The sequence below is a fragment of the Chroicocephalus ridibundus genome, chromosome 3 (assembly GCF_963924245.1).
Source record: "Chroicocephalus ridibundus chromosome 3, bChrRid1.1, whole genome shotgun sequence".
NCBI classification, from domain to species: Eukaryota; Metazoa; Chordata; class Aves; order Charadriiformes; family Laridae; genus Chroicocephalus; species Chroicocephalus ridibundus.
The window spans coordinates 12,016,554-12,033,961 of record NC_086286.1 but is presented as its reverse complement, the minus strand read 5'-3'; the positions used below and the strand labels follow the sequence as shown (position 1 = coordinate 12,033,961).

Here is a 17,408-nt window from a genome sequence, read left to right as displayed (position 1 = left end):
ACCCACAGGCCGACCGACACCAGTGCCCGCTGCGCCCCGAGCGGACACCGCCGGGTGACCGGGACACCCACACCAGGGAGCGGCGGGGCCGGACCGGACCGGACCGTCCGAGGCGGGGAAGCCGCTTCCCGTTACCGGGTGGCCTCCGTGACGTCACTGCCTTTTCCGGGGGTGGGGGTGTGGTTCTGCTTCCGGGTCAGCCCCCCGCCCCGGGCAGGCTCGGGCGGGGGCGGCGGCGGCCCCGGCCATGCGGAGCCGGGCTCGGTGGTGGCGGCGGCGGCCGCGCAGGGCCCTGCCTAGGCTGCGGCGGGGCCCGATGTGGCGCCGGGGGTAGGGTGGGGCGTCCCGTCCGTCCCCCCCTTCTCATCCCCCTTCCTCCTCGTTCCCCTCCGCCGCCGGCGCCATGTACACCTTCGTGGTGCGGGACGAGGGCAGCAGCGTGTACGCCGAGGTGAGCCGGCTGCTGCTGGCCAGCGGGCAGTGGCGGCGCCTCCGGAGGGACAACCCCCGCTTCAACCTGATGCTGGGCGAGAGGAACCGGCTCCCCTTTGGCAGGCTGGGTAAGGGTCGTCTGTCCCGTTCCCCCTCCTCCCCACGGCCACCCCCGCCCTCCCCGGCCGCCCCCCTCCCCGGTAGCCGGGCTGCCGTCGTGCCCCTTCCCGCCCCGCCGCAGGGTGGGGTCCCCCGCAGTCTCCCGCCGGCCCTGCGGACGGGGCGTGCCCCGCCGGCCTCCCCCACCGTTTAGGGGGTGGGGGGTGTCGTCCCCCGGTCCCGGTCACCGGGACTGCCGCCGGCAGCGGACCGTTTGCTGGGGGCCCGGCGGCCGCCCCGGCCCGCCTCGCCCGGGACAAAGGAGAGTGGGAGCGGGGGGGCTCCGTGCAGCCCCTTCCCGGCCTCCGGCAGGGCTCTCCGCAGAAACCACCCCCCCCTCCCCTCGGACCAGCCCCCCCTCCAGGGCCTCCCGTCCTGCCCCAGCCAGGGCTCGAAGGATCCCCCTCCCGAGCTGCCGGAGGGTGGTGTCACCGGTAACCCCCCCAAAACAGCCCAGCTTGGGAGCTGGGCTGCGGCAGAGGGCACCCGGGGACCGACCCCCCCCCCCCCACCTCGCATGTTGCGGACCCTCGGGGTCCCTGGGTGCAGCCCTCGCCTCCCACCCTGCCTGCCTCGTCCCCCAGCAATGCGTTTGGTGCCGTTTTCACCGTTTTAGGGGCCTTCGGTCACCCAGCGTGGGTTCGTGGGGAGCGTGGTGGTGCCCGTGGCAATCCCCCTGCCAGGCGCAGGGCAGGGACTTCGCGGTGCTGAGCTCACGGGGGTGTTTCTACAGTTTGGGGCAGGTGGGGAAACAGGTCTGAGCCAGGCACGCTCAAACCCTCGCCCCGGAGCCCAGGCTGGTGGGGCTGTGCGTCCGCAGGGGCTTGGTGGGGGTGACAGCACCTCTAGTCCCTGCTCGGAGCAGGGTGAGGGTTATTCCAGAGGCTCTGTGTGTGCGTAGGGCCAGGCCACCTCCCTTCTTCCCCCTTTTTCCCTGCTGTCTGACCCCCTCTGTCACTCTGCTGGGCCCCGGGAGCTCCCCTGTGCATGCTTGTCCCCTGTCTGCCGTGGGCATTGTCTGTCCCGTGTCAGGCAGGGCTGTCAGGCGCAGCCACCTCAGCCTCCAGAGTGCCACACGCTTGCCTGCGAGCGGGGAGAGCCGAGCCAGGCGCTGGCAGCCTTGCAGGGCGCGGCGGGGAGAGCAGAGATGCACTGTCATTGCCCACAGCTGGGGGCGAGCCGGCAGGAGCCGCAAGGCTGGCAGGTCTCCGTGCCGGGTGCCAGCTGCCGAGCTGGCTCCTGTCACCAGGCCTGTCAGGAGGAGGTTTGGGATGAGGACGCTGCAAACCCCAGCAGGGCAGCGTGTTTCCCTCCTGTGGTCCCCCGCGTCTGCATCCGGCAGCTGGCAGGACCCCCCTGGCCTCCCTCCCCACCCTTGGTCCTGGTTTCTTCCTTTCTGGGGTGATTTTGCAGCACTGCTTCTGGCTGCAGAAATGTTGGAGCAGGAGGAGGCCCCCCGTCCCTGCAGCTCCGGGGCAGGACAGCTTTTGCAGCTCCTTCCTTGCAGTTGAGACCCAGCGCTGACTGCTCATTCAGGTTTGCAAGTCACCGGCTCCAGCACCTCTTCCCTTGTCTCCACATGCGTTTGTGAGTGGAAAGTCCCCATCACATGGCAATGCCATCTGGTCACCTCCCAGCGCCGGAGTGTCTGCAGCAGGCAGGGAAACACCGGGAAAGGCTTAAGCAGCAAGGATGCTCACTCAGGCTGTAGCCAGGCACAGCAAGCAGACCTGTGCTTTAAAGTGGCCAGCAGGCAGGGCCTGCGAGCATCTGGCTTCCTTTCCACGGTGGGCTTGGGCTCCTGGCCATGTTTTATTAACCCCTTCTATCCTTGAAAAGAGCCCTGGGGTGATAGAAGGGCTTCAGCAAGCCCTTCAGCACGTGTTGCCATGGGATGCCTGAAAATTCAAGCCATTTCTCACAGCCAAGACACATTTGTGACCCATGGAGAAGGACCGTGCTTTGGCACTGGCCTCTTTAACCCATCCTCCTATAGCAGGAGCTGGTTGCCCGAAATCAGTAGATTTGGGCCAAAAATAACATGGTTATTTCAGTACATCTTCCAAAAAGCTGTATCTTCTCTGGTACATCTTCCTAAAGCTGTCCTTCTGAGCAACTGTTGCATCAAAGCTGGCTTGGTTTGGCTTTCCTAAAGGCTCTACTCAGCAGAAGCAGGCACTAATTCAGGGAACCATAGGGATTTGCGCTACTCAGGGGCTAAGGTGGATCATTTGACATGGGAGAGGGGTAGAAGTGGGGGCTCTCAGCAGGCACCGCTGCTTCTGTCCAGCTGCAGCGACTTCTGTTGCTCTCGCTGATACCCTCATTCTTGGGGGATTGTGCCCTTAAGCTGTGAGTGTCTGTATTTAATGGAAAAGCAGTTTGTGCTAAGGGGAGGGAAAGGAGGAAGAGGCTGCAGAGGATGCTGGACTACGCCCTGCCAGCCGCGGGATGAGTGCCAGTTTATTGAGTGCCTTGGCAGCTTTTTAACCCTGCTAAATGCATGGTGCAGACCTCACAACACGCCCGAGACCTCTTCCCCTTCCCACCTGGTGGTCACTCCTTGCTGACTACCAGACTCCACATCACAGCCCCACTGCTCCATGGAGATGCTCAGGAAACCGACCAGGATGTGCCTCCTGGTGGGTCAGAGTTATCCAACAGCGCTGGTTTCAAAGCAGGTTTCAGCCGCTTCGGTGCTCCTCCTTTCACCATCCCCGTTCCTCCGTCACTGGTGTCAAGGTGGACTGACCACTGTGGGGCAGAGCCCACCTGGAGTGGTGCGATCTCCTCGTGGACCTCAATTCCTCCAGGAACCAAGCAAAATCAATAAACTGGAAACAGAAGGAAGTTTGGTGTTTTATACTAATTTGTTTCAGTAAATTAGTGCCTGGCGGTGCTGGCTACACATTGAGGTACCTGATGTGGCAGATCTCTTCTAGAAGATGGTTTTCAGCTATCTTCTATTTAAAGATTTGTGATTAAAATAGGGACCCAGGTCAGGGCCATGACTTTGGGGTTGAAATAGATATTCACTCTCTGTGATCTTGCAGCTGCTGTCAGTTGTTGTCACTGGTGACCCATGTGTTGCCCCAGGCGTCACTTGCCCCTTGGACATTCGTGTTCGGCTGCACTGGTTGTGTGGGAGAGGCTGCGTGGTGTTGTCCAGATTCGTGTTACCCTTTGGGCAACAGCTGCCCCCAGAGAGCTTCCAGCTGAGGGCAAGTGTGAGAAGGTGAAGGCAGGCAGGCTGTGGTGTGAAGTCCAGTATTGGTAAGGAGGTACCCATCTATTTGGCACTCTGTTTGGCACTTGTGAGGCCACAGCTCATTACCGGGACCAGTTTGTGACTCTCCAGTACAAGAAAGGCATAGGAACCCTGGAGTGACTCCAGCAGGGGCCATCAAGGTAGTCCGGGGACACAGGATGACAGTCAAGCACTGGGACAAGGACCTGTAGAAGCAGTAGGATCTTCATCCTTAGAGCTACTCGTACTTTGATCAAACAAGAGGTTGGAGCAGAGACAGCCAGAGGTCCCTTCCCTCCCCAGCTGTCCAAGGGGGCTTGCTGCAAACTGCCAGAGGGAAGCGAGACTCCAAATCTTTTAATGTTTCCCAGTGTTTTGTGATACCAGGTCGCACAGGGAATCCTGCTGTGGATGGCAAAGAAACAAGGCCCTTTCCTAAGCTGTGATCTTTGGATCATGGTGTGCTTCCCGGCATCTTCCTACTGCATTGAAGAGTAACTGAAATCTTGGCTTTTACAAACTGCCACCGGCAAACGGAGAACATTTTTGTGTGGCGCTGCCAGTTCCCAGTGTGAATTAGGAAATTATTATTTTCCTTTGGAAAATGGAAGTGTCAGATTCAAAACAGGCTTGGGTAAATGCATGGTTTTTCATAACTAAAAGAAAGAAATCACAGGGGCCAGTATCAGCTTAGAGCCTGTTCCTGTGCTGCAGGGCAAGGAAATAGCCCCCTTTCTCTTCCCTACTGCACAGGTCCTTTGCACCAAACAGGTGTTTTTCCGTCATTAATTGGGAAGTTTGTCTGACCTGTTTGTTTCCCCTTTTTTAGGCCATGAACCCGGACTTGTGCAGCTGGTGAATTACTACAGGGGAGCAGACAAGCTGTGCCGCAAAGCGTCTCTGGTGAAGTAAGAAATTCACTGAAATGTTACATGGGATTGGCAGAAACTTCTCTTCTAACCGTTGTTGAGTCTTGAACCTGTTCGGAGGGTATTTCACAGAACAGCTGCCCTGGAAGTGTCCTAGCATGTGCTGTCTTCAGACTCCCGTGCTGGTCTCTAGAGCTATCTGTGTGCACAAAGAACTCTTTGTAACTTCAGGGGAAATGCCATTTCCACTGAATTATGTCTGCTCGAAACCATGGAGTCTATTGAATCAGATTAGAGCCAAATCAAAAGGGAAAAAAAACCTCAAACATTTCTGCTCTTTTTCCTTGTAGACATTTAATTAAAACCTACTCCTTTTATTCTGTTTCATACAGAGATGAGACACTAATATGCCTTTAGCTAATCAGATTTGTTGGTCAAACAAATGCTTGGAGACATCTCCAGGAAGAGCTCTGGGAGTTATTTCTGCATGACCAGCCGTGCTAGGGTCTCCTGGGGAAATGGGGATGAGCTTTCATTGCAGATAGCCCTCGTCCCTGTGCAAACTCTGCGGCCATTAGAGCATCTTCACGTCAGAGCTCTTGGCCTCCTTCAAGCGTTTGGTTCCACGTTAGTGCCTGCGCTGCGTCTTGCTGATGCAGTCCTGCAGACGGTGCGTGCTGATCCGAGGTCTCTCCTTCCCCTGCGAGGAACCTGCTCCCAATTGCTTTCTTTGCAGTGGTGGTGGTGTTTGTCAGAAACTAGCAGAATATTTTTTTTAAACAAGCACTCATGTCGCTCCCCAGCTGGATTTCTCTGCAACCTGTGGTCTAGAGGCGGTGCGGAAAGTGCTCGCACACCTATTTTTTCTCTCCTGAAGCTTGGCTGAACTTTCTAACTGCGGGGTCAACCATGCATCAAGCTACTTACGAACGCAAAGGACCACAAATTGCATTCCTCAGGGCTCCCAGGGTGTAACTGACTGATTGCCATTTCAACAGAGAGGCACAAATGCACGGAGGGAGTCAGCAAGTCGTGAGCTCTGCTTTTGGCCTTAAGCAAAGCACAGAGTGAGCATTCAGAGAGGTAGGCAGCTCCCTTCCCTCTGAAAGAAAACAGGCCTGGGCTCTGCTAACAGGAGTTCGCTGGAATTTCTAGACGTTACTGTTAGGAGAGATGTGCCAGAGAGATCAGAGGCTGCATGATGCAAGGGGGATCCCAGACACCTTGGCTCATGAGATGTATAGCTGTGCTCTTGCTTTCAGTGGGTTCCCAGTGGTCTTCATCCACAGCTGGGACACCTGGTCAGATCTCAGTGGGGACGGGATCAAAGGATAAGCACCAGCACAGAGAACATTGCTGCGCTGGCTTCCCTTTTGCCTGTTGTGATCACAGCATCCCGTCCTGCCCTGTTCCATGTTAGCAAACACACCTCCTCGGTTCCCTTGGGCAGAGTTGATGCAGACAATGCCCCGCAGGCTCTAGTTACGTGGAAACTTCTCTACTGATCGTTTCACAATATCCGTAGTATCTACGAAACGTTTAATGAAAGCGTGCAGGTCTGGTTCAAAGAGCAGTGCTCGGCTGCAGGTTGGGATTGCCATGATATCTTTAGGAAAACCCTTATTTCAAGCGTCTAAGGAAAATATAGTAAATTAGCATAGACTATCTGTCAGCTGCTATTCGTCACCAAGCAAAAGAGCTCAGTTAATGAAGAATTTTACGTATTAGATGATGTCCCTGCAGGTGGGGACACTCTGGAGATTAACAGCCTGTCTCTCTTCACCCAGGCTAATCAAGACAAGCCCTGAACTATCGGAGTCCTGCACGTGGTTCCCTGAGTCGTATGTGATTTACCCAACAAACTTGAAGACCCCTGTGGCTCCAGCACAGAATGGAATTCGCCATCTCATAAACAACACAAGGACAGATGAGCGGGAAGTCTTCTTGGCAGCTTACAACAGGCGGCGGGAAGGCAAAGAAGGCAACGTGTGGATCGCCAAGTCCTCAGCTGGTGCCAAAGGTTCATTCTCCAGAAAAACGAGCCACCTTCTCATTATTCCTTATGTCTTACTTGATCGGTAGAGTCCCGGGGTTTAGCTGAGCCCAGCTGATATCTAGCCTGTCTAAAGGGTTTCACCTACCAGTTCCATGCTAGCCAAGCCAGCATAGGGCTCTCCGTTGTCTTTTTGGTGGCATGGGGCTCCTGACAAGCATTGTAACATGCACATGCTACCTAGGACATGGATGGCAGCGAAAGGACCTCCACTTTCCTACACATGCGCCTCAAAATATGGGAAAGTTTGCTGCAGGGAGGAGGCAGCAGGGACCAGCAGGCAAGGGGAATGTGGAGAGCAGGAGATAACCGGGAGGAGGGCAGCAGGCAGGACAGCAGCCTTCAAGGGCAAGGAGCCCAGCTCTCCATGCTGCAAAGACAAGCAATGCAATGTCCGTATGTCTCTTTAATTTGAGTAAGGCAATAGATACCCAAGTGATAGCGTGTCCTTCCCTGTGCCAGGGTCATTGCATCGCTCGCTTTACAGAAATAATGAGCTATTAGAGGAGGTAGCTGGACGCAGCTGCAGATGTAATGCTTTGGTAACTACATGCTGTCTGTCAGTTACGGCGGTATCACGGGCACGTTATTAGAATGGTTTTATGAAAACTTGCCTCGCCATGTGTGCAGACCCCCGGGTGGGAGAGCCCGGCCTGATGAAGAACCTGGTCTTTTCAAAGGGAGCAAACCCAAACGTATTACTGATATTTACTCACTTTTGATGCAGTCTTCAAAAATCACCAGGGAATGTGAAAGCCAGAGGTGGCTGCAGGGAGGCTGTGTGATAAAATTGTCCTTCACACTGGCGTTCTTCACTGCTCTGCTCTCTTGGCTGTGTTACCCAGGAGCATCAGAAGAGTATGCTTATTTTCACCAGGGAGGAAGGGGAGAAGAGTCCTTTTGTTACGCCAGCGAGGGAATGCATTTCTGTGTAGTGTAACAGTCTGGAAAAGAATCAATCTGGGCAATTGAAAAGGCCATTGCTGTGGTTTGCTGCAGGAAGGGGGTGTTTAAACTCCTCACATACTTTATTCAAGTGTGATCCCATCTTTCCTGCGTTAGAGCAGAGTAACCTTTCGTATTCGTCAGTGTGCTGCAGAACTCAAGCTGGGAATTAAAGTGGAAAGCAGGGCCTCATGTTAATCTTCTAGAGGGAAGTTTTAAATGTCTGGGGATTACTTCAGATGAAGAAGAAAGCTTGTTGACATAATTGCCGAGGCAGATCTAACTCAGGCATAGCCCCTCACTCAGGACAGGTCTAGTGGAAGCTTGGTTGTCCATCAGTAAAAGGAAAATGAACGTTTTAGGATGTCCTGACTTAAAAGTTGAGGGGTTTTTCAACTGTGACTAGAGGTTTTGATGTTTTCTTTGAGAGAAGGGACAGCTGCCCCACATAATCTGCTTTGCTGCCTCACTGGGTTGCTGACTAGGTGCACAGTTAAGCTAACCTCCCCCTTGATTCACCGTCTGTCCGGTGCAGGACGGGTGCCTGCTGATCCTCCCGCTGCGGGGGCTTTACTGGCTCACAGTGGTGGTGTTTCCCTCCTTCCCCAGTGCACAGCCCTCTGCTTGTACCAATGCAGGTTTCTGCCTGGCTCTGCTGTGATCCAAGGATGAAAAATCTTGCCCCCCACCCCGTGTAAAACACGGGTGAGAAAGATACTTTGATGAAGGGACTTTGTTTTAGTGGAGGACGCGGTGTAGGGGGTGAGTGGTGCAGGGAAGGTATGACTCAGGTACGCAAGGCATGGGGCAGTGAAAGTACGCAGCTAGGAGCATTTTCCGTGGGATGATGCTGTCAAACCCTGCCTGTGCTCCAAACCTGTGTTCTTTCCCCAATGCCCCCTTGAAGAGTGGTTTGTTTTGTTTGTTTTTTTTTCCTTTTCACTCAGTATTTCCTCAAAAAAAACCCAAAATTAAGACTATGTCATCAGCTTTAATCAAAAAAGTTAACTACATGCCTGAAGACTGGACATAGTGCCAGGGAAGTGTTAGGTAATTTTACCTCATCTGGTTTATCCCTCACGTGGCACCATGCCATCCCTTTATCAAATCCCAGAAGGGATACATTCTCTCTTCATTGCTCTGCAACAGTGGTTTTGTATCTGGGCTCTTGCAATAAATGAACAGTGACAGCTTCAGCCAAGATGTGGCCGTATTTAAAAGGCACATCTAACTCCTTTAATGAAGAGCTTCCACAGCAGGGGAAAACACTGACTACATGGGTGAACGTTTTGAAGCAGTTCTTTTCCTAATTCAGCAGTGGTTTTAATAGTAACTTAAATGAACTCGGTGCGCGGGGCAACACTGCGCAAATGTGTGTGTGTGGCTGCCTCTGGCAGCCAGAGAAGCCAGACAGGGGGAGAAAGCCTGAGTCTAGGATAAAAACCCCACAGACCTCCCTCCCTACATTTAAAAAAAAGAAAGAAAGAAAACACACTGCCAAAACCCCTGTTCTCCAAACTGCTGAAAAACAAAATTGAGCAAGTGCTGAACACGTGCGTTGCCCCTCTACCCCCACCAAGCTCAGCTGGGAAAAAACACTGGAAAAGGAAACAAAATCCTCCAAACCAAGCAGCTGCCCCCTGCAGACAAGCCCCAGGCAGGCCGTGCCATCTCGGGTACCCTTGGTTCCCATTTGCGTTAGCCCCAGTTACAGGGGAGCCAAATGCCTCGTGGTGCGGTAACAGGGAGATCCCTCTGCGGATTCCCTGCCCGACCCTGAGACAACATGACATCGCTTGGACACCAGCTGTCCCTGCGGCCGTGGGTTCTTGCGTGTCGTGTGGCTTTTTGGACAAACGAGCTGTGATCCACTTGGGCCCTGAAAGAGCTCCAGCAAAGGTAGGAGGATCCTCTGGCTAATTTTGTCCTTGTCTTTGTGCCAGGGGAAGGGATCTTGATTTCTTCAGAGGCTGCAGAGCTCCTGGACTTCATCGATGAGCAGGGACAAGTGCACGTGATTCAGAAATACCTGGAGAAGCCTCTGCTTTTAGAGCCAGGGCATCGCAAGTTTGACATCAGGTAACCTTTTCTGCTTTTGTAATAATACCGGTCTCCATTTTCATGCTGTTTCTTTTTGAGCCACTGAGACCACTGTTTGTTTTCTTGCCCCCCCCAGGAGCTGGGTTCTCGTGGATCATCAATATAATATCTACCTCTACAGAGAGGGTGTCCTGCGGACCTCTTCCGAACCATATAACAGTGCTAATTTCCAGGACAAAACCTGCCACTTGACCAATCACTGCATTCAGAAGGAATACTCCAAAAACTACGGGCGGTATGAGGAAGGGAATGAAATGTTCTTCGAGGAGTTCAACCAGTATCTGATGGATGCCCTGAACACAACGCTTGAGAATAGCATCTTACTGCAAATCAAACACATAATAAGGTAGCCATCTGCCTGTTGCATAGGGAAACAACCCTTCAGCGACAGGGAATGTGTATGGACACAGCTGGGGAAGCAGACAGACCGACAAGGGAAGGGTTTCAATTGCACGGATCAGGGGTTGCAACCCAGAGGTAAATTTAAGATAAAGCCATAAACACCCCGATGTCATTGCTCAGTGAAAGGGGACCTCCATAGGTGCTGTTCTTTCGGGATATGTGTCTGCATTTTGCCAGCTGTGGCTGGAGAAGGATGGAGTGAGATCACTTGGTAGGGGAAGAGGGTAGGTCGAAAGACAGAGGTAGGAGTGGTTGAGGTTAAAAAAGATAGAAGGTGTAAGAGAGGAAATTAAGTGGGACTCAAGTCTGCAGGATCTCACTGCTTCCTCCTCCACCAGCAAGCAGCAGCGCATCTCATTGGCATAGGTCACTTTGCTTGGTCCACACAGAGCCAGCTACCTCCTGGGCACAGAAAGTGCCTGGAGAGAGATCTCCGAGATCCCGGTGCTGCAGAGAATCTAGGTCTTGACAAAGTGATCCTTCATGGCAGAATTTACTTTGCAGGTGCCCCATTGCTGTTACTTACACCAAAAAGACATGACAGGATCTTTGAGGGATTCAGAGGCAAGTGAGCTCTCAATGGCAGTTCCTTGGGGACCTGCTGCAGACCTCCGTGGCTCTGCCTTCTGCTCCAGGCGCTAGTTGCGCGTCACGTTTTTCAACTTGCCTAATCCAGTAGTGAGGGTGGATGCTGCCCTCCAGCTCTTTGGGAGTTCACTCAGGGCTGTCTCCACAGATGTTTTGATGGTTACACAATCTCACGTACAGGGACCTGGTTACCATGAAGTGTGTTGGATATAGCTTGTAACTTGGGGCAGCCCCAGGGCAACAGGGGACGCCTCCACTTCACTGTGCCGCGCATGTGCCCTCAGAAGCTGCAGTGCTACAGGTGTGCCCACGGGGCTTTTAATCTTGGCTTTCTGTTTTTCCCTTCACAGAAGCTGCCTTATGTGTATAGAGCCTGCAATCAGCACAAAGCATCTTCACTACCAGAGCTTCCAGCTGTTTGGTTTTGACTTCATGGTGGATGAGGAGCTGAAGGTCTGGCTGATAGAAGTCAATGGGGCCCCGGCGTGTGCCCAGTGAGTAATCGGTTTCTCGAATACCCTTGCGATGCCACCAATTCTCCTGCCTCACCCAGAGCATGGCTGTGTCCCAGCTCCAAGTGAAAAAGGTGGAAGAAAGTGAATGGCAGGGGAGTTTTCCAGGCTAACCCAGACCAAACGCTGCTCTAAGTGCCGGTTGATTTAAGTTCATTGCTCCTGTCTTTGTGTTTGGTATCCCTCAGCTTCTTTCCCGTGTGAGATGGGGCACTAACTTCAGGTTTTGGACAAATGGGTTTGAATATAACTTGGATCATTTTTATTGACACTATTGCGTTGAAGTTGTGTTGCAGAATTAACGCTTTGGGGATCAGGTGGTTTCTCAGTCTCTCTTTTGCAGCCACTGGTGGCTGGTCCTTACCTGAACCCGTGATAAATGAGTAGCGTTAAGGGCAGCAGCTGGAAGTGAATGACTGAATTTGCAGGCAGCAGGACCCCCGAGCACACTGTGGATGTTGCAGGCGTTGGATCAAAGCCTCCACCAGCCACAGGGAGGCCGGGACAGCCAAACAGCCGTGGCTGTGAACATCTCTGCATAAGCCCAGCAGCAGGAGCTGTATCGTGTGATTGAGACAACCGCGGGAGACTAGAAATCTTTGCTAAATGGGCAAGCCCAGCAAAACAGAACAGGCTGTACATCACTACGCTAGAATTTGATTAGATTAGATGTAGATTAAATTAGATGTAGATTAAATTCTATTAGATCATCACTAACACGTGGCAAAAAATACAGGTCAAACATACCAGACAGCCTGTTCAGCAGCCTTTTCAGAGCTAGGGCTTGGGGAGCTTTCTGCGCCCAGGATGCCCTGTTCACCATGTGCACCGTGCTGCAATACTGCCTTGCACCTCCTTGTGTTGCCTGCGGTGTGGGTAGAATTTGGCTGTCGCTGTGTGGATTTGGGTTGCAGCAATGCCCTGTTTGTTGTGTGCTTCTTATGGGCACTTGGAAGCCATCAAAAGCGTCTGAGGTAGGTTTTGGCTATTTGTGGCCTCTCCTTTTCAGTGTTATTCTAATTTATAGCACCCATATCACACTGTTCCTGTTTAAGAGACAAAAATTGGCTGCTGAAAGCAGGAACATTCCCAGGAGCTGAAGAAGTGTCTTACCGTCATGTAGCCTTAACTGCACAGGATGAAAGATATCGTTAATTCCAGTAAAGGCAGCTTTGGTACTAAAAATGTCGCAGATGCCAGCATTGAACGGGAGGTTACATGTGTATTTCCTTCAGCAGAAAAAGTCTGGGGCCTGCTCAGGAGCCTGTTCTGACAGTAAACTTAGGCAATGGAGTTTATGGTCCTGTCCGGCAGAGAACAATATTGGGAATGGGAGCACCGCTGAAAAAGAAGATGGTTGCTGGGGTAGGCAGTGGGGGAGATGGAAATGATGCCACCCTCCTCCCGTTTGCCACCATGCAGCTACCTGTAATGGGAGCAGGTTCTTGTAGATCCTGCTGGGAAAATGCATCTCTGTCTACAAATGGGTCGGGGGCCTGCTGGTTTGTCCTGCCTGGGCATCTGATTCTCTCTCCCTTTGTCTCTTAGGAAGCTGTATGCAGAGCTCTGCCAAGGAATTGTGGATGTAGCCATCTCTAGCGTTTTCCCCCTCAACGACACCGGGCAGAAGACGAGCCAGCCATCATCGATCTTTATCAAGCTGTGATGATGACAGGAATGCCTCTGCTGTGCACAGGGAGAGACTGCACCCATCGGGTCAGCAAAGTTCGGTGGCTTATCTCAGTATCATGCCAAAAAGTGATAGAGACAGGCTTCTTATTTTCTGGAAAATCATGGGGAAAAACCAACAATACAGGCATCTACACAAAGCTGCAGTGAGCCAGAGCTGCTCAGACAACTCTGCCTGCATTCACCAAAATCCACTTCAGAAACAGCTCGTGTGACTTTGATATCTGAACAAATCTCTCTGGGAGAACAACAAAGTAACCTTAAAATGAAACCCCAACAAGGATACTATAATACTGTATTAGCTCCTCCTTTTCTATAGTGATAACATTGGGTTTTTTAAGGGAATTGAGCGAAGAGTACGATGATCTTCTGGGACATCGTGGCTGGGAAGTTGTCCTCCTGCTGTGTTTCTTCTTTCCTCACCTACTGCATCATTAGTGCCTTAGCTCAGCTCCAAATAGGTGTGACTCCTTTCCTTTGTTCCTGCTCTTATTACATAGGAAGGAGCAAGCTGTCTTGCATCGCAGGATGCCGAAAACCAGGAATACCGAGAATTCAGTTTTCCTTAAGTCATTTTCCAAGCTGGTTGGCCGAACACCCAGGCAACGGCTGGCGAAAGGGTGCTGAACTGCAGGGGGTGAATTAACCCAAGCAAGGAAGGCAATTTTGTTTATTTATAGCTATCCCTTTTTCCTAATGAGATTTGAATCAGCCTCCATCCCAGTCTGATGCAGTTGGATTTTGTTTAAAAGAGGTAGAGAGACCCTCTCGGGGCTCATCGGCAGGCTGTAGGATTTCTGGCATCACTTTTGTGCTAAGAGCGTTTCAAATAGCAGAAACCCCATCTCCTCAGTTTCTTATGAGACGCTGCAGTGAATTTAGGCTTCTCTCTCAGCGCTCACCTTCATGCATTTGAGGCTTGAATCTGAAACCATTCAGCCTGAATGATTTTTATCCTGTTTGATCCAGACAATTTTATTCTCCTCCGTTTGACAAATACTGCGATTTTCTGCCCTGAACACAGTCCACAGCTTGGTCCCAGTTTAGGGGGACAGTGGGTGAGGTTTTGTAGACCAGGAGAGAGATCCCTGTATATAGGTTTGCCACACAGATGGGAAAGCAGGTGGTTTTTGGGGGAGGGGAGGTTAAATTCCTTGAGTTCCCTGAATTTCAGCTAGAGCTCTTTGCAGAGCACAATGGCACTTGGAACAGCAGTGGGCTTTGTGGGAGGTGTTCAGGGCTGCGTTCTGCTGCCTCTGGGAGGGAGAGATGGGTGGCAGCGAAATAAACTGGTTCCTGTTACCCAAAACAAACAAACAGGAGGAGATTGTGGAGGTTACAGGCTTCTGGCTGCCTGTGTGTAATAGGAAGTGAACCAGGCAGTGAGATTTCTGCCTCCCCCAGAAGATCCTAGCACTTTGGCGTACTCATCTCTGCTCATGACAGAGATTTCAGAGGTCCTCATGCCAGCAGACAATCCTGGCGTCTTTCTGTAGGCAGGACTGAAGTGCCCAGGCCTCCTTGGAGTGATGCCTTTTGATTGTGCTGTCATGGGATGGACGTTCGTTGCGGCATGCTGTGAATCCACAAGTGGCACCATTTCACACAGGGCCGCTCCTATCCGGGAGGGAACAGAGTGCTTAGCAAAACCCCACGGAAGCACCGCAGAGAGGGCACATCCCAAAGAGCCGCGCAGGCACCTCTGAAGTCCGCAGCGCCCTGAAGCACGGCGTGGATCTGCACCGTCACGGGGTGTGGCGGACGCAGGGTGCACTGGTGCGCGCTGAGAAGTGACAAGGAGCAGGAGCTGTGTGAAAGCGGGGATGCAGCTTTGTTCCCCTGCACTGCAAGCGCTGGCGGGTGGCTTTGCGCCCAGCAAGAGCCTGAGTGCCAGGTCCAGTCTCTGGATTTGGGCCTCGTGATGTTCAGAAAAGGGACCGTGAATGCGTCGGTTCGTGAGACAGGAAGTGCTGGGTGATAAACTGGGAGATAAGCTGGGTGTCGGGGAACGACTGGTTGGGTTTTTTAACCTTATGATAGCCCATAGGTGTCAGAATTTCACTGCTGGTCAGGTAAAGCACAGTGGGAACACTCCAAAGTAAAATGTAGGCTATAACGGTTGTTACTCAACTTGCGAAGTTCACCATGTCTCCATTGGCATTTTCAGATGTTAGCTCATGTGAGCTTAAAAATACACCTTATTGTCCAGCAAAGGTAACATCTAATAGCGGTCACCCTGGCCCGGGATGTGCCTGGGGTGACGGAAAACGTTGGGCTCTTCCAAGCTCTAGAGCAGACGAGCAGAGCGCAACGTGAGAAAAGAAACTTTTCCCCATCGTAATGAAATTATGAGAAATGTTCATTTTCTGGGGTGCTAGACGCATCCCTTTTTTCCCCTTAAAAGGGAAATTAAAAAAAACGAATCACTCCCTTACTGCACAGTAACGCGAGATTCCTGCCGATGTAGTGGGATAAGGGCCAGAAAGCTGCCTGGATGCAGGCAAAAGCAGCGGGCCCAACTGGAGCAGGTGGCACCGCCGGGAGGAGCGAGTGACTCGGGACCCTCTGCCTAACTCCAAGGCTTTTTCTTTCCCTTTTTTCACCCCTGATCGCATTGTGGCAAGTCAGCAGCTGGCCATTTCTGCCACTCAGCTGAAAGTGGGGCTCCAACTTGATGGTTGAGCCATGACCGCAGGCCATGCAGCTGTTCATACCCTTGCCTTTTCAGCTGGGCTTGCGGGAGGTAGCGATTCAGGGACACTTTGATCGTTGGCTTGTTTACTGAGTTTTTCAGAAATAAGTTAAGAGCCTCTGTAGGAAAAAAGCAGGTATCGCATGTATTTACTGCCTGCTCTCAAAGTGCTCCCCGAGGTAAAACACAGGAGGTAAATGATAAAGGATGGAGACCACAATGCCTGAGGTCTTGCCTGAAATATTAGCTACGAGGTGGAGTAGAGGATGCGTGTGTGGCCGAGGCCTGAGCATTGCAGCCGTGGGTGCACCTTGCAAGTGGTGCTCACAAGCCCTTGTGAGACTTTTGTTTCTTTTTTTTTTAGGAATACACAACAATAAATGTTTTCTAGCTTATTTCAGCTAAAAGGTCAATGGGAAAGGTCTCGCTCTCATTCCTGAGCTTTCACAAAGGATGGTGCTGGGTTTCCAGAAGACATCTACCATATTGCAGAATGTCTCTAGTCTTAGTTGTATCCCTTCCTGTCAGCCAGGAAGGATTTCAGGCCCAGGTGCTCTGGCTGTGTTTTCCAGCAGGGTCTGGTCCCGCTGGACTCTGGGTTTCAGGTGACTCCCATGTGGCTTGTCTCATACCAGGTTAGTCGCGATTACCATGTAACAGCTATTGTGCTCCTGCCAAAATCTGGTGGCCGGCCACAGCCCACGGATAATGCTGGAGAAGTCTAAGAAAGGCTCAAAAGCCGCTTCATCCAGGCTTTCCAGCCCTGCTGTGACCAGCGCCCTTCAGGACTGCTTGCATGTCCCCGCTCCCAGCATTTGTTGTTCTCCACGTGCAGCTCTCCGGGAGAGCAGTGCTGTGCCGTACGTAGGTTCATAATCATGTCTCATTGCCAGTGTCCGTTATGGCAGCCCTCAGAAACCCATGGTGTTGAGAGGACGGTGGGGTACATACAGCGCTGCCAAGCTGGCAGCCCCACGGGCTCCGTTTTGTGTCCCCAGCTGCTCTCACGTCAGCATGTGCGTGTGGGGCCAGCGGATGCCTGAGCTGGTGGATCTCTGACTACTCTATCCACATCTCTCCTAAACCATCATTAAAACATGCAAACCACACAGCCTGCGGTGTTTCCTTAGGCCCCCGGGGCGTCAGGTCCCCCAGAAAACCTTCCTGTGGGCACCTATCATGAGCGATGCCCCCCTTGCCATGCGGGGAACCCAGGAGCCAGCCCAGCCCCGCAGTGAAGGTTTCATCACCTCGAGGTGACAAATGTGAGACAGCAGCTCTGGCCTCGCACCCCAGAGCTGTCCCAGCACCGACGGGAGGTGGGGAGTGGGGGGGCTGTTTGGGGGTGCAGGGGTGTGGAGGCGGTCGGGAGCGATGGGGGGGTGTCAAAGCTTCCCCACCGCTGCTGCAGGGACCCTGGGGTGCATAAGGCTGGGGAGGGGCAGGCCGTGGGGGACGTGGGTGCAGGTGGCTGAGGACACAGTGCTGGGGGGGAGCATGGCTCACGGACACAGCTGGGAAGTGTTGGGCACAGGGTGGGGGGCAGGAAAGGGGTATGTGGCTGGGGCTGGCTGTGGGGGGCAGCGAGGGGGGTCATGGCGAGGGGTGGCTGTGGGGCACAGGGTGAGTGGCAGGAAAGGGGGGAAATGGCTGGGGGTGGCTGTGGGGCACAGGATGAGAGGCAGGAGAGGGGGGACACGGCTGGGGGAAACTATGGGGC

The 17,408-nt window shown here is 53.0% G+C and overlaps 1 protein-coding gene across 1 annotated transcript; it reads left to right on the top strand.

Moving 5' to 3' along the window:
* The first annotated feature begins 208 nt into the window (after nucleotides 1-208).
* On the top strand, nucleotides 209-14,512 carry TTL (tubulin tyrosine ligase). Its single transcript, XM_063328022.1, has 7 exons — nucleotides 209-560; nucleotides 4,668-4,746; nucleotides 6,495-6,727; nucleotides 9,649-9,784; nucleotides 9,882-10,151; nucleotides 11,146-11,289; nucleotides 12,856-14,512. The coding sequence occupies exons 1-7, from the start codon at nucleotides 404-406 to the stop codon at nucleotides 12,971-12,973; spliced, it is 1,137 nt and encodes a 378-aa protein (XP_063184092.1). The 5' UTR covers nucleotides 209-403; the 3' UTR covers nucleotides 12,974-14,512.
* The last annotated feature ends 2,896 nt before the right edge of the window (nucleotides 14,513-17,408 follow it).

Excerpts from the sequence above, each read along its gene's own strand:
- TTL (XM_063328022.1), top strand. The coding sequence starts at position 404 with ATGTACACCTTCGTGGTGCGGGACGAGGGCAGCAGCGTGTACGCCGAG. Across the intron at positions 561-4,667 it reads GCTCCCCTTTGGCAGGCTGG|GCCATGAACCCGGACTTGTG; the intron begins GTAAGGGTCGTC and ends CCCCTTTTTTAG. Across the intron at positions 6,728-9,648 it reads GTCCTCAGCTGGTGCCAAAG|GGGAAGGGATCTTGATTTCT; the intron begins GTTCATTCTCCA and ends TCTTTGTGCCAG.